At 33.2% G+C, this 16943-nt stretch overlaps 3 protein-coding genes across 3 annotated transcripts; all 3 read right to left on the minus strand.

Annotated features, from left to right (window-relative positions):
• Positions 1-1052: 1052 nt before the first annotated feature.
• Positions 1053-3721, minus strand: LOC25498886 (pentatricopeptide repeat-containing protein At2g22410, mitochondrial). Its single transcript, XM_013593868.3, has one exon. It carries the CDS (start codon positions 3528-3530, stop codon positions 1821-1823), a length of 1710 nt encoding a protein of 569 aa, XP_013449322.1. The 5' UTR covers positions 3531-3721; the 3' UTR covers positions 1053-1820.
• Positions 3722-6270: 2549 nt separating this feature from the next.
• LOC11435888 (serine/threonine-protein kinase rio1) lies at positions 6271-11115 on the minus strand. Its single transcript, XM_039827976.1, has 12 exons — positions 10957-11115; positions 10536-10664; positions 10201-10293; positions 9673-9752; positions 9409-9522; positions 8988-9061; positions 8610-8686; positions 8021-8104; positions 7845-7937; positions 7624-7731; positions 7473-7544; positions 6271-6618 (listed from the first exon to the last, which is right to left on the minus strand). The coding sequence occupies exons 1-12, from the start codon at positions 11113-11115 to the stop codon at positions 6271-6273; spliced, it is 1431 nt and encodes a 476-aa protein (XP_039683910.1).
• Positions 11116-13288: 2173 nt separating this feature from the next.
• LOC11436931 (LIM domain-containing protein PLIM2b) lies at positions 13289-14862 on the minus strand. Its single transcript, XM_003623844.3, has 5 exons — positions 14607-14862; positions 14156-14252; positions 14007-14038; positions 13689-13778; positions 13289-13573 (listed from the first exon to the last, which is right to left on the minus strand). Exons 1-5 carry the CDS (start codon positions 14739-14741, stop codon positions 13289-13291), a joined length of 639 nt encoding a protein of 212 aa, XP_003623892.1. The 5' UTR covers positions 14742-14862.
• Positions 14863-16943: the final 2081 nt, after the last annotated feature.

Here is a 16943-nt window from a genome sequence, read left to right on the forward strand (position 1 = left end):
TCTCTTCTTAATCTAAATTTGTTTAATTATGCTTAAATTCGTAAACTTATAAACAATTTTTTGTAAACTTTTTAAGAACATTATAAAAGTTCCTCTGCAAAATATTATCTCAATTTGATTTCTACGTCCAGATTTTTGTTACTCTTTTCTTGAACTTTTGTCGTTTAAAAAAAATTCATATTTATTCTCTTGTTAAAAAATTATATTTTTTTTAGTAAATGAACATTTTATAATGTTTTAAACATGTCTCCAAAAAATCGTTCAAAACTTTAAGAATTCAAAGATAATTAAACAAATTTAGTTTATACAAGGACTAAAATTACATGTAATTTTCTTTTTGTAGGGACTAAAAAAGCTATTAAAATTAAGTAAGGATTAAACTTAGAAGTTCCCAATTTTATAGGGATCAAAAATATATTTAACCCTAAAATATATAAGGATAAAATTGTAATTAAAAAAAATCTAAAGTTCAATTAGTAAAAGTGATTCCATTCCGTACCCTTCAAATAGGAGAGGTAACACAATGAGAAAAGACAATGGAATGAGACTGAATGGATGCCATTAGATTTCATTCATCATTTAAAAAAAATATCCAAACAATGAAATACTTCGTCACACCATTTTATACCATCCTATTGCATTCCATTTCATCGTCAATTCAAATATAGTCCAAGAACATAAAAAAAAAATTGACACATCTTCATCCAAAATTTTGAGACATCGAGTATATACGTCACATCTCTTATAAAACTAATCACTCAGACGTCAGATCTAAACCAAACAAGAACCATCACCATAAGCCACTCTCGAAGAAGCTTATGCGAAATGATATGTTCTCAACAGTGAACATTTCGTGTACGTAACAATGAAAAGAAAGAAAAAAAAAGTAGGAACAAAATCATGCAGTGGTTACAGCAAACAAAATAATACTTTTTTTTTTGACAAGCAAAATAATACTTGTTTCCTCTCATTTGTCCATAATTAGTATTGGTATATCACAGTACAACATTGATAAGTTGTAGAAGACAAATCATGCAAAAGACCAAGAATAATTGTCCAAAAATAAAAAACAAGAATCATAGCTCAAATGGTGCCAAGAACAGCTTATACAAAAAATTATATCCAAATTTGGGGAGTATGTGATTGGACGTGCTAGTATCTCTTATCAAGTATTGTATATTGATTGCTAACAATGTAATATGTATATAAGTTTCATGCTGTATATATCCTGGAACTTGAGTGCAGTATTATAACACTGCTTGATACACCAGTGTCTAGTTAATAACAGTTGAAAGATGTGACTGGAAGTATATATGGGTTCGAAAAGAGTCAAGTTGTCTGCCCTTTCAATACCCAAGTGGATAAAATGGTATCACAGAAAGCAGAAGCTTAAACAACCTTTGCCTCATGAATTTGATGATGTCCTTAATGTCATTATCTCAAGCTGCTATATGGCTAGTCTTTTTTAAGAGGTTTGTCGTCTTCTGCTGCAACTTCGATGAGTCATTATGAAGCGGTAATATGAGGTAACAGCAGCCACCGGTGATTTCAGTATGAGCATGGTACATTAAGACACATTCTTAATGGTTAGATACAACCAGGCATTATTAATCCTCTGCTTGTTTAGCAATTCAATCTCTAATCCACAACAAGCAACTCAACATGTACATGTAGCGACAGATATAAGTCACTTGTGAGAAATCGAAGACGATTAGGCCATCAAGAGTCAGGTGTAAATCTCAAGACCATTTGTTTTTTCCCTTCTATTGACCGTGGTGTCCCACAAAAGTAATCAATTTATAAAGTAATAAATGATTCTTCTACGGAACTTCAACAAAACGTGTATCTTGAGAACTGTCTGAATCGTTTATTTCTACGGAACTGCTAGCTGATGGTTTATGTACATTACTCTCCTCCATCAATCTTCTCATTTTAATAACATCTTCCCACCTATTGGACCCTGCATAAGTATTAGAGGACAATATATAGTTGCCACTATTAGAAGGATCCGTCTCTAGAAGCTTCTTTGTGGCAATCTCAGCCAAGTGTAGATTTCCATGAACCTGAGAAGCACTGAGCAATATCCTCCATACAACAACATCAGGATCCATGGGCATCCTCTTTATGAACTCATAAGCCCTTCCTAAATTGCCAGAACGACTCAAAAGATCCACAACACAACCATAATGTTTCATTTCTGGTGTCAGTCCATAAACTCTTTCCATGCTTTCGAAATATTCCAACCCCTTATCAACCACTCCAGCATGAGCACAGGCCAGCAAAACTCCAACAAAGGTTCCATGAGTAGGCCTAACACCTTCTCGCAACATCAGTGAAAATAAATTAAGTGCGGAATCTGCAGAACCATTAACAGCAAGGCCTGCGATAACTGATGTCCACGATACCGAGTCCCTCTTCCCCATCTCTTCAAACACCGACAATCCTTTCTCAACCGCACCACACTTGCAATACATATCAATCAAAGCATTTCCAACATAAATATCAGCATTCACGTCATATTTCCTGATATACTCATGAACAGCCTCCCCAACATCAAGTGCGCCAATATGAGCACACGCAGAGAGCACACTGGCAACCGTTATTTCATCTGGCTTCACCTTAGTAACCATCATTTCTTGGAAAAGCCTCACTGCCTTTCCAAACTGACCCGCTTGAGAGTAACTGCTGATCATAGAAGTCCACGAGATCACATCCCTATGCGGCATATCATCAAACAATTTCCTTGCAGCAACCAAGTTTCCTGCTTTCCCATAACCCATAATCATAGCATTCCAAGAAACCATATTTCTATCACGCATCCGATCAAACACTCGTCGAGCCAAATCAACCATACTGCGCCGGCCATACATATCAATCAATGTATTTCCCAGGTAAACATCAACCTCCACCTTATTTTCCTCAATATACTCAATCATAGCATCAACAACACCCCACTCACCCAAAACCGTACACGCCAAAACAACTTTCACCATTGTCACAGCATCACCCTTCACATCAGCCATCCTCATTTCTTCAAAAACAACCAAAACCTCGCTATACCTCCTACACCGACCATACCCACAAATCAACGAATTCCAAGAAACCAAATCCCTTTCAGACATTTCATCAAACACCTTACGCGCAAAACCCAGTTCACAAAATCCAGCATACCCATGAATCAAAGCATTCGAAACAAACAAATCCGAGTCAAACCCAAGTTTCAAAACACGAGCATGAACTGTAGTGCATGAAACATTAGATATACGAGCACATGCTTTGAGGAGAAAAGGGTAAGTGAGGTTGTTACCAAATAAGGCTTGGCTATACATGAGATTGTAGTTGCGAATGGCTTCAATGGGTTGGTTGGTTTGGGACCAACCACGGATCATGATATTCCAATGGGATAAAGTGGGTCTGGGAATTTGGCGGAAGAGTTCATTGGCTTTGAGAATGTTTGTGGGTGAAAGTGCGTAGGATTTGAGAAGATTGAAAATGGAGATAGGGTCTGTGGGAAGAAGCTCCTTGATCATGTTTGAGAAAGAGCAAGATAGAGAAAATATGAAACGACGTGGTGTTCGAAGTTCGGAGCTCAGTTCATCGAAATCTAAGAAATGGAACCTAAGACGGCGGTGGAAGCTGCCGGCGTAGAGACGATACGAACGAGAATGACGGCGCTGGTTAATAAGCTGAGTTAGTTAGTTAAGTTGATTTTTTTTTTTTTTTCCTTTGCTCAGAAATTTAATTTTGCAATAAGTTAGTGACACATTTGTTTTTTTTAATCGTTTATTCGATCGTTTCATAACATAGACCGGATGTATCTATACAAGTAAAATATATAACTCCCATGCACTAGTTAAAAACTAAAAATAAAAATAAAGAGATGATTTATATTAAAAAGAGCAATATTTTAATTTTTTAAAAATAGAATACACTTCCTTCAAAAAAATAAATAAATAGAATACACAATATCTAAAAAAATATTTATTTGTTTAATTTCTTAAACAATACCTCGGGCAGCCGTTAACAATCCCCCTTTAATATTTTGTTTACTCTTCAATTTTCATAGAAAAGATTATGATAATCTAGAGTTCGACCATAAAATAAGTAAAATATGACCAATAATTCCTCCAACTTTTGTGGTATATTCGTTAACTCATTTTTTAATTGATATTTTTTTTTAAGGAAACTCATTTTTTTTAGTTGATAATTTAAATAAATATTATAATCCTTTATATAATGTTATAGATATATACAATTACCATTTTCAATAGTATATCTGGAGTATTTCTTTTTCTTTATACGTCTTCTCTTAAAATCAGCCCCCCCTCCCCCCGTTGAAAAATAATTATATTTAATTATTTTTGCTATCAATTAAGTTAATTACAATGTAAATTAAGTGATCCACTTTATTATTGATTTAAATACAAACTCATTAATCACTTATGATGTTCATGGTGGGCGAAATTGCATAGAATTTGAGAAGGTTGAAAATGGAGATAGGGTATGTGGGAAGAAGCTCTTTGATCATATATGTATTCAACAATAAGATGATGGTAATTGATTTTAGGTTGATTTGGAGCTTTTAAGGTGGAGTTAAATCGATGAACATAGTGCCAGAGACAGAGGGAAAACGGTGAACTACTCTGACGAGGCAAAAATACATAGACTTTCTCTTAGTCGACGACTACTAATGTACCAAATGCTTGAATGCTGAAAATTATGTAAGAAATAGTTCAACCGACAATGTCAATATTGTTTGGTTGTACACCTTTACCATACGTTGCGGTTATGAGTGTCAGTTTTAATGACCGTCACTTGATGTACGAATCATAACAAAAAAAAGTCAATTTTGCCTATTGTGCTATATTTGTGAATTATTTTTAGTCGAGATACAAGAAGGCCGAAGCCCCCAAAAGAAAACAACTAAATAACAATCATCCCATGGGTAATCAACCTAAAACATTAACTAGCAATAAATAACTAATTCGAGTAAGACATTACTCATATATCATCAAAACATGCTCATGATCCTAGCCCATTTTAGCAACCACGTCCGCACAAAAATTCGCCTCACGATAAGAACAAGTGAGTGACAAACCTTAATCTTCCAATCCAAAACTATAACCGTCGGATCCTTTGAATCAACCCCCCATAATAATGACAACTCATGACGACTCATGACAACATTGCTGGTTCGCGCCTGCTCATAATAATGAGCCCACACCAGAACCTCACACCACGGTTGTTGGGGACGAAGAAAGTAGAGTTTTAGACCTCGTGATTTCGCCACTTCCAGTGAGAATGACAGGTAACAGCCCACAAATGCTTGGCCACGAAACATCATTTATTTTACCATGCTCATGACAGAGGTTCCAAATTAATTCAATCATGAAAATTTTAATAAAAGAAATTACCACTTCTTGTAGGATTAAGCAACTTACACCACAGTGCATTTGCCGAAGGACAATCTCGGAGGACATGAAGAGCGTCTTCAATTTCATTTTGATAATAATTGCACCAAGGTTCACTAATCATCATCTTACTCTTCTTATAAATTAGTGAGAATACGATCATGCTTAGCCATCCAGATTCCAGTGGAAACTTCTAACTCACTCTGATGTGTTCAATTTCCAGGTTTTAAACCAAATCCCTGTCCAGCTCATTTTCATTGAAATTGCATAGCAGCATATAAGCCGATGACACGTCCAAATTACCTGTAAGGGGTCTATTCCAGATCCTCTTGACCGAACCATGACAGAGGTGGGGCAAAACATGTAATCGTTTATAGCTCAAACAATTATCTAATCCGTGCAGGACAGGATTACCTAAAAGAGTAATTCATGATTGTATATTTAGAAAGATAAATTGGAAAATGTCTGCCATTTCAAATTGAAATGGTGGTTCACTCACTTACCATGCAAAATCAATTTCCTTACGGTAACTGTGACACACTTATCATTCTTCATCGTTTCATCTAAATCAATGAAAACACTTATTTAAAGCTGATTTGTAATTGAAAGATTCATAAAATCAACAACACATTGATCAAACAGACGACATCTGCATAGCTATTTTGCACTTTGCAAGTGTAGACAAAACTCAACATCCATATACAAATTGAAATACACCAAAATTGAAAGGTTTATAAAATTAATTCTAACCTCTCCTAATATATGCTTAGAAAACAAAATCACTACCTTTGAAAATCTTTGGCTGTATTATAAAATCCAAAACCTACACTCATATAGCACCATGACAAATAGTTACTGTCTATCTGGTCTTGGGGGCTTTAGACAATTTTCTCTCTATTTTCCTCAGTTTTTTCTTTTTCCTTTTTTCTTTATTCTCTTCTTTCACCTTCTTTTTATTTTCTTTCCTAGCTTTTTTTCTAGCATCTTTCTTCTCTTGAGTATCTGAACCACTTTCAGAATATAAAATCTCTTCAGAATCACTTATGTCACCATTGTCCTCACTGGGTTGAGACTCGGCATCATCTAATAGATTGTTTGGCCCTGCAGCTGCGGCAACTAAAAGTCCAGGAATTGTCTGATAATACAAATCTAAAATGTCTTTGCCGTTCATTGTCTTAACATCGACAAGTTTATTTGCAATGTATTCCTGGTAACAAGAGTTCAAGAAAATAAACATGTCATAATGGAGAGAAAAAATCAATGAGCTAAATAGAAAATAGACCAACATGACTATAGTGCTTTTAGTTCATCAAAATACATTTAATTTTTATATCAAAACCAGACTCATAATGTTTTAGAAAGAAAACACGATATTGGCAGGTTAAATAAAGTATGAATTTTACATTTTTTTTTTTGGTACAAAAGTATGAATTTTACATTTTTATCATATATGTAAATTAATAACAAACTACTGCACTAATATCATATCTAATTGGGAATACTTATATTTAGAATCAGTTGTAAATAGAAGTGTTAGAATAGTTGTTATGCTTATATACTTGATGACTCAATGTTATTAAAATCACAATCTTAATTGTGGGATTGCACAATTTCACAAGTCGAGATCCCCCCATTCTGTGCTGCGTAGCTGCATTTCACTTTCACATGGGTCTTTCTTGTGTGATCATCAGATTCAAGAAGGCGGAAAGTCATGCACATTGGCTTGTTTTATTATCCGGATCAGTTTTCCATAAAACTGTCCCCTCCCGATCCTAGGTTGAATCTCAATTTTCACAACATCGCTTATACTCTTATTTTTAGTTATAAAAAAACTTAGTGCCTAATAGTTGCGTTTCCAGCATTGTAGTGGTGTTTTCTGTATGGCAAGAGTTCTAGTATCCGAAGGGGCTTATCTCCATAGCTTGTTACACCTTTTTGCTTAAATACAAATATCTAAGACTATACTCGCTAAATTTCTGACTTCAGTTTTTTCTTCATTTGCTTGCGTTCTGATTCATATTCTTACATTCATACAAAAAGTAACTTTATATGGCCAGTTACCTTCGCAAATAGACGGTCTGCATTCTCATCCTCTATCGATACATCTCCTCTGGCCAAAAGTTTTTGTTGCACCTGGGAAATGTTGAAAATGATAAGCATATGTTTAAAGTTGTTCAGAGAATGTAATCAATGACAAATTAACGACAAATACCTCTTCCAAATAACTATCCACAGCATCGTCGGCAATCAATGCATCAAAAATAAAAACAAACAGTTCTACTATTGTCATGACACCTACACCATGCTTTTTAAAGAAATCCTGCAAGTAAAACAAGTACTTAAAATCACTTTTTTTTTCTTATTAGCCCCCCACACATGAGGAAGATGACAAGAGATATGTGATTTACAGATAGTGCCTCGGGAGGAACTTACGGATACGTGAATACAGTCTTCAATCAGAAACTCAAAAGCAAGAGGATGGTCAAGGTCAACCCCTTGAGAAACATCAATAATATATAAGTGACCCTGATAAATGAAGAATAAATAAGTAAACTATGTATAGAGAGACATTTCGTCACTAAAATATAAACACCCAAAGAAGTATTCACCTCATTATAAAGTATATTATATTCACTGAGGTCGCCATGCACCAATCTGCACTTCTGATATAATGTCCGCATTGCAACAATCATCTGAAACACAAAAGCTCATAGTGTCAGCCTCAAAAATTGGCATAACAGATTAAACTTTAGCACCTTTATAATTTAGAAAGGTATGGGAAATGTGTGAGAAGTGTTTCCATGGATAATCCTTAAATGATGCCCCATAAGATAGTGTAGACTTCTAAACTACTTTAATCACACAGGTGAGCTTTTAGCAGTGTTGTCAATTGAGGAAGGCAGGAAAAGAAAAACAGTTTGTTCAAATTCTGCTACACTACAGTATTACATCGTGCAACTATATCCTCTATTCAACAACACGTCGTACTAATGAGCGTATCGCAGAACAATATCAATCTTTTGAAATTCCGCTACACGGGAGCGCTATGGTGCTACTGTAGCCGCTATTGAACAACTCTGGCTTTTAGTAACCATTCTAGATAAAAGGCTTCTGAGGACCAAAACAAGAGCCATATATTAAAGCATCCCAACAACATTCTAAACCATGCTAACTTTACTAGACTACTGTATGACACACCTCAACATAGCCTTCCCGTAGCCTGTCTAAAGATAAATCTGCGTCTTTGAGACGTGGAGCGGCACAACCATCCTTTCCTGCATGACTCAAATAACCAGAGAACTTTAGTTAAACTCCTACTTGCATTTGTTCTGTCTAAACTGCAGTATGTATTACAAGAACGAGATGATACGCTACACCAAGAAATTGGAATTTTGTAGGACTGATAATGCATTTGATCATTATTGAACGATGCACTACGTTACTTTCCATTTTTCTTTCTTTTTTAATCAAATGTTGACATATATACACTGGTATTCAATATAACAAACACAATTAAGAGTAGTTGACTATAATCGGACAATCAGATTGTATCAAAATCCAGGATAAAAGCAATACCAATAAATTCCATAACAAGGATATGTTGCTTCAGAAGATATGGTTTAGGGCACCTAATTCCTTCTGCCTTTAGCCTGCACTCCAATACAGACAGGGAGAAAGAAAGAACAACTTAGGCAAAAAACTAATCAAACTCTTTCTTAATTGGAAAAATATGAAAGAAGAAACTATACATAAAGGAGGCCATTTAACACCATAATAATATAATACAGTTGGAAAAAAAAAATAGTGGATAACTTGAATGATTTTCTCCTTTCTTCAATTCTTTTTTTCATATTATTTTTGTTGACAGTGTAATTTAATATATCACATTTTACATCAGTACTATCTTTAACATTTTTCAGTTAAGTGCATATCCAACAGAAGAAGAAAAAATCCAACAGAAGAGAAAAACAGGAATGAAAAAAGAGCAAATGCAAACCTCGAAAGATTACTCCTTTCCTTTTCTGCCCATGTTTTTACCATTTTTCGGGGATTAGACCCACAGTACTCGTTTTCAAACCGGCGATCTCCTTTCACATATCTAGCTCTATCCCTGATATCAATTAGATCATAAAAGTCAGTTTATAAATAAAATATTATAGCAGCCTGTGTAATTCTTTCTTAATATTTCAGCGTTCAAGAATCAAGATAATATGAAATAAAATAACAGAAGTTAGAACAATCTGATACTCGTAGTACTCACTTAAATGCCAGAACAGATGTTTTGTATATTTTAATTGCAAGTTCTCGACCATCGGATTTTGTAGCATGATAAACATTTGCCTGTTAGAAAACAAAAGAGAGTAAAGACATAAGTATAATAACAAATAGACTCAATTATTCACATTAAGTTCCCATCATAAAACCTTAATAAAAAAATCACAAAAAATAAAAATAAAAAAATCTGAAACTTGTAAATAAAAGCTTCTGGTGTACGACATACTTCTTTTCCAGTTGAAATGCATCCATTCATACATTGAATTTGAAACAAATCTTCTTCGTTCAGCATCTTGCGCGTTCTGAGATCAATTACCTATTGTAATTTTATTGTTAGGAGCATATGTATTTATTGAAAATGAATAAGATAAACAAGGAAACTTTAAGTAAAAATAAATATGTATAACAAATAGAATCAATTATCCACATCCAATCCCCATCATAAAACCTTGACTACAAAATCACAAAAACAAAACTGAAACATGTAAGTAAAAGCTTCTGGTGTATGACATACTTCTTTTCTAGTTAAAATGCATCCATTGGAATCTTGAAACCAACGTTTGTTCATCATCTTGTATATTTCCATGCGCGTTCTGGGATCAATTGCCTAGGGGATTTTTAGCGTTAGTTGCACAAGAATTATTGAGAATGAATTAAGGCAAACAAGGAAACCTTAAGTAAAAAATAGAAAATTTCTATTGACAAGTGCAGCTTTTGAAAGTACTAATATATACTAGATGTTGTGATTTCCAATAAATAATCTCTATTCATTGATTTCTTAACCAATGCCCTAGTGCGAGACAAAAGAAAAATTCAGGTACTAAATGCTATGAAATAATTATTGTTTACATTCTCAACAGTGGCTCGGTCGGCTTTGTCATTAGTTTTAGTTTTACCAATGGCCATCTCTTTCACACATCCACGAATTTCTGTTGTAACACTGTTAGACATGGCAATATTCATTCTTCCTTCCAAATCCTGCAACAACAATAACATCTAACTTAGCTTAAAACTAGAACCGAAAAACACATTGCACAGAACACAAAATCAAACAAATCATCTCACAACAGAAAAACCAAACCAATATATTTAAATGATTCATAGTAACATTTGCGAATCAATAAAATATATGTCACAGTTGAAGACCACATACACACGAAAACAACTGCAACATGTGAAACTCACACATACATGTGATGTCTACAGATGAAAGCATACAAATATGCATGGTAATGTCGTTAGAGAGAGAGAGGGTTATGAAGAATGGAACCTCTAATGGGGAAGCATCATCAAATTCGGAACCTGAGGAAAACGAGTCATGATCATCGCTTTTGAATTCATCATCTTCATAACTGTTTTGTTGTTCCACCTCAATGGCCATTGATTCTAGTTCATCATCATCGATTTTCTGTTCGACCTCCATGACCATTGTTATGGCCGCTTTGAATGCCGAAAGAAACAAACCAAGGCAGAAAAGAGTGATGATGCAAAAACCCTAATTTGCTTTAGTTTTAGTGTGCACAAGTTTAGTAATAATTCATTCGTCAAACAAAATCAAAAAGTTAGTAATTAGTAATAATTCAGAAACGTGGGCGTCAAGCTAGACTACTAATAACCAAAACCCTGGAATTTTTTACCTTTCTTTAAAAAACTCAACATTACCCCCTCCTCTTTCAATTATGGGCATGTTTGGACTGACTTAATTTTGAACTTATACAAATAAATAAGTTTTTAGTTTATCAAGGTAAGATACAATTTTCGTCGATGACAACTTATGAATTCACATAAAAACTTGTTTATTTGCTTAATCTTCTTTTTTATAAGCTCAAAAATAAGTAAATCCAAACGAGTTTTATATACACAATTATCCCTTGTCAATACTCTCTCCAATCCTTATTATTAAAAACAATTGACTTTTTAGATTTATTGAATAATTAATGTATTTGGTTTTATAACTCTAACTCTAATTGTTGCGCCGATAATCTAGGTAATCTTGGTCATAATGGACTCATTAATTTTTGTATAAATTGTCTAATCCTCCCTTCTTTTTCCAACTTCTAATGGCTAATGATTGTAGAGAGAACTTTTTATCTTGTTTGTTTCTTAGCCTTCATATTGTTATTTTTCCCTTTATTAAAAAAAAGGATAAGTTTACCATTGATTTAATGGTTGGATTATATTTGATTCATAATTTGAATTAGGATTACTATAGATTTGATTTGTTAAAATTGATCTAAAAATTAAATTATATTTTATTTAAAATTCAAATTAGAACCGGTTTAGCTTTAATTTGTTAAATTTAATTATTAAATGAAGAAATTTGATCTTATAGATCTTGACACCACATATTCACTCAGAATTTTAATATTTAGATGGAGATGTGGTGTCCCAATCTTAAGTTGGTTTTGAATCATTAGTCTATTACTTTAAGTGTTCCTTAATTGAAGCAAAAACAAATGATGCGTAAAGAACTTTTTGATGGGAAGCCGCCATATAGCACCCGCTCTAGGGACCTTCTCCAACTCGTCAATGAATTCTCTCTACTGGTATATTAGAGTGTATGACTTTTAAAAAAAAAAAAATGGGAATCAGCGATTTTCACTTCAAAGTCAAGGCACTTAATTTTCATGTTTAGGAAATAGAAAGGTAAGAAGAAATAATGGAGTTGGAAACAAGCAATCCTGACTGAAGCCAATATCACATGGTCATCATGTAGTGGAGCATGATTGGATTAATGGGGATTCTGACGTCTGTGAGTTTGATTTAGTTGTGTTACGAAGAGAGCAAATTGGTGAGACATAGTACTTAGGAATCTTTGATACTTTGGTTGGAGATTGTGTTACCAAATATTTGCAAGACAATTATTTTGACAAGAATTTCAAAGAGTCTCATTTGAGGAGAAAAGCCAAATAAACACTCAAGAGAGCATACCTAGGTGCAAAAAAAAAATTAGAGATGCTGAAAAGTCAGATGAAACTTGCATCATAGGTTCAACATATGTGATTATAATAAATGGAGAAAAACTCGTGCTACTGCCCAATGAATATTGGAATGTAGTTCAAGGTTATGTTTGGTTAGACAGGCTTCCAGCGGAGTTGTATATGGATTTCTTTCGAGATAGAATTGGCTTGCCCAATTATAAATTTTAGTAGTCTTTTTTAATAAAATTTTAGAGTTTGACGGGCATAGGATGGAGGCTTTCCGGGATGCCAACCTAGTTGGGATGTCGGTGTGGCCTCCCTGATGTCTGTCTTTTTCCTTGCTTAGCAAAAAAAAAAAAAAAGTTCTTTAATTTCACTTGTTTTTTTTTTTTTTTTTTTTATGCTAGCTGAATTAGTAGAAATTGATAGACACATAAATCTATGGACAATATTAAATTATCTCACTTTACTATAGATGTTACTATTACATGGTAGTGGAATGACTCCACGAGAATAACCTCCAAAAAAATGAAATAATATAATTAATATAATGTATATATTGAACAACTCTTTTTCTGAATACATAAATTAATTAAACTCTCAAATTAGCTTATAATTAAAACTAATTTGTAAAAAATGTTAAATACTGAAATTCAATCAAAAGGGGGTGGAAGAAGCAATTCATGTTTCTGCTGTTTCAGACTTTTCTTCTGCCTGTGCCTCAGTTTCTTCTGGTTTTGATGGTTCTTCCTCATCAGCCGGTTCAGGTGGTGGAGTGGAATTCTTTTTGTTTGCAGCAGCTTGAAGCACATGATTGTAGTTTCCTTTCTCCATGAAAAGCTGTTGAAAATGATGCTTGCAATAGAGGACACCATCTAGTGCAGCATAGGAAGAATGTGTAAGGTGGCAACCTCCATGAGCACACCTAAAGCAATTCTTGTGGTAACATTCCCCTTCCAATGACATCTATTTCACCGAGCAAATTTTTTATAATTAGTTCGGTTTAGTCAATACACGGTTATAAAGAGTTTAAATCTTAAATGAATCTTACAATAAAATTGAGTTTGGTGATATTACAAACCTTTTCCAAAGGATAAACAGTTTTTGTGCAAACTGCACATTTGTCTAGAGTTCCACTGAACATAGAGGAGAGTCTGCTGGGTGTCCTGTTCTGTAAAGGAAGAACATTATAACATATATATTAGAAAGAGTATAGAAGAATACTTAAAGACACAGAAAATCATGATTTCCAATTGTGGCCGCGATATAAAGTATTTTAAGGCTTTGGCTGCATCAACGGCATTTTCCCATAATATAAAATTTGATGTTTAACTACGACCGCAATTTAAAACAATGTTCAAAATAGTAACACTTTGTTTAGGTTGGATAGTGAACATACCATCAACTCATTTATCTTCTCAGAAGACTTTGCTGCCAGAATTAAGCCATGAAAATAAAGTATCATATGTTAGCAAGATTGTGACTGAATAACAGTAGAAAACAAAGAATCGATAACAAAAGATGTTTTACATCGTAAATCTTAATTACCTTGAAAGTTCTTGCTGAAATTTCCAGATTCCTTGAAAAGTTGTTCAAAATGGGGCTTGCAATAGAGGACACCATCCATTGAGGAGTAAGTACTCATCTGACCAACATATATGATGAAACCCAACTTAGACACAAGTTTAAACTATACTTTTTTTCTTCTATGTGCAAATCCAACCTTAAGAATGCGGCAGAGTTAAAAAAAAAACTCTTGAGAAAGAACTTTGTTGTCCATACTATGGTCCTACCCGACTTGTGTATAAAGGATACCCGGTTTATCCAAAATAGTCATAACCATATTTCACTTTATATCAAATGTGCATGTAATTTGCTAAATAATTGCATGTTTCGACAAGGGGTCGTTAATAGGAAAGACAAACCATTGATGCCAAATTCAAATATTCAATCATAATGATTCAAGAATCAAACAATATAAAATTATAAAGAAGCATACCGTAAGATTTCCCTTGCAGTGAGTGCATTTCAAGCAACTTTTATGGTAAGGTATACCTTCAAGAGTTAACAAATCAACCACATAAACAGTCTTGTCACAAGCCTTGCATTTATCGAGAGTTCCAGTGAATGACATTTTGTTGTTTCTTTAATTATTTATCAAGCCTTATTTTCTGCTTGTGTTTCTTCTTCTTCTTCTTCTTCCCTTTAACACAGAATCTGAGGATAAGAGAAAACGAGACTCATTACTTGCACCTCATGATGATAAATATGGGATTGAATAAAGGTATTTGATATTTCTAAACAAAGGATTTGATTGCTGTGGTAAATTATTGACTAGTGATCAGAGACCTCACAAATTAAGGAAATGGTGTAAAAATAATATGTTGTAATTTGTGGATACAATCTAGTTGTTTAGAGTGAAAACAGGTTGATCTCTGACCTTTTCAACAGTTGGAAATAAATGTGTATATAACCAAAATAACTCCAACTTTTTATTTTGCTATTCATGTATGGCTCCTAAATTTGTCAAATACAATGAATGTCTTAGAATTTCATAATTAACCTGCCATAATACCATACAATATCAACAAATGAACACACACACAGTATTACCAGAATATTACCAGTAATAATAATAACAATAACATCATTAATAATTTTTTTAAAGGAACAACAACAACAACAACAACAACAACAACAACAACAACAATAATAATAATAATAATAATAATAATATTGATAACAACAACATAATGAAATAAAAAAAATTAAATAAGTTTTTTCTCTCTATCAATATCTAAAACTTCCTCCTCAAAAAAATATCAAATTTTGATTTTCATCCCTTTAAAAAATTGTCAACAAGTTTTCGTCCCTTAAATATTTTCCGTCACGACTTTTCATCTCTGTTTTTAAGTCAGCTCACACTTACCCTTCACATTCTTGAGTGACTTTTTTTATAGAGATGCTTAAAATATATATTATAACAATCACTCCCACAAAAATTTAAAAGTGTTTAACAAAATATGAATTAAATAAATTTTTAAGCGTTAAAGCATAAAATTTCGTATTTAATTTATTTCTTGTTAAAAAAATTAAACTTTTTTGAAAGAGATTTCTATAAAGTACTAAGCATGACTTAAAAAATAACTCAAAATTTGGAAGAATGCGCATGAGTTTACCTAAAAGCAGGGAACAAGTCGTGACAAAAAAACATTTAGGCGAGCAAAACTATTTGAAATTTTGTAGGCAGATTAAAAATGAAATTTGATATATTAATAGGGACAAAAAATTATTTAACCTAACAAAAAATACCTCGGTTTATTAAAAATTTGCTCAATCAATTTTCAAGAAGGCTATAGTGACATAACTCTATATTATTGGCTCCAAATCTATGAGATACTACCAACCAACAACCAAGCCTTATCCCACTAAATGGGGTCGACAAATCTATGAGATACTAATGCCTTAAATATCAAAATACCAGTGGGTCGGAGTTTGAAACCTAAATTTCCTATTTCTTCATACTTATAGTGTGAGTTTAATCCTGCACTACTTGATAAAAGAAAAAACACATCCAACATTTTCTGATGCATCTTTGTTACAACATAATAACTCGTAACTACAGACACATAATTATATGCTTTTTTGACATAATCATAATAGAAAGAATATATTTTGATATATGTGGGTGAAAGATATGAAACTATCAATGTGTTTGGAATCACGGTCATTATAAAACTATAACCAGAAGCTTCATATTAGCATGTTGCATGTCGCGAAAGCGCTTGTCGCTGGTTCTAGCATTTTCCAAGTTTTATTGATAAGTCTGAATTAATTTTTATTTATTTATTTATATTTTAGGACGGAAGGACCATGTGATTATGGTGTCAATTTTTATCTTAGAAAGATGCTCTACTTTCAATTTTTTAAAATAGAGGACTGCTATTTAAAGCGACAATTAATATCTAGAAATGCTCATGAAATGAAGTTAACCTGTGAAATTCTATTATGAGCGGCAAACACGGAGGGGGAAGTAGCAAATCACCACATGCCACCTCATGTCGGGAAAATATCGTGAAAGCGCCTGTCGCTGGATCTAGCATTTTCCATAAAACTTGAAATGAGAATATGTAAAAACAATTTTAATTGGTTCTTGGTTTTGGAGAAAATAGAAGGGTCCAAATTTAATGCAATTTGCATTTAATTTCACTTTGGAAAAGATGGTTTTAAACACCGTAATTAAATAGGATCAAGTTAGTTTTTTTTTTTTCGCTTATAATTTAGGAAAAAAAAGAGCATAATTTTTTTGCTTATACTTTCAGATGGAAGAAGTATC

Source organism: Medicago truncatula, chromosome 7 (assembly GCF_003473485.1).
Source record: "Medicago truncatula cultivar Jemalong A17 chromosome 7, MtrunA17r5.0-ANR, whole genome shotgun sequence".
Classification (NCBI taxonomy): Eukaryota; Viridiplantae; Streptophyta; class Magnoliopsida; order Fabales; family Fabaceae; genus Medicago; species Medicago truncatula.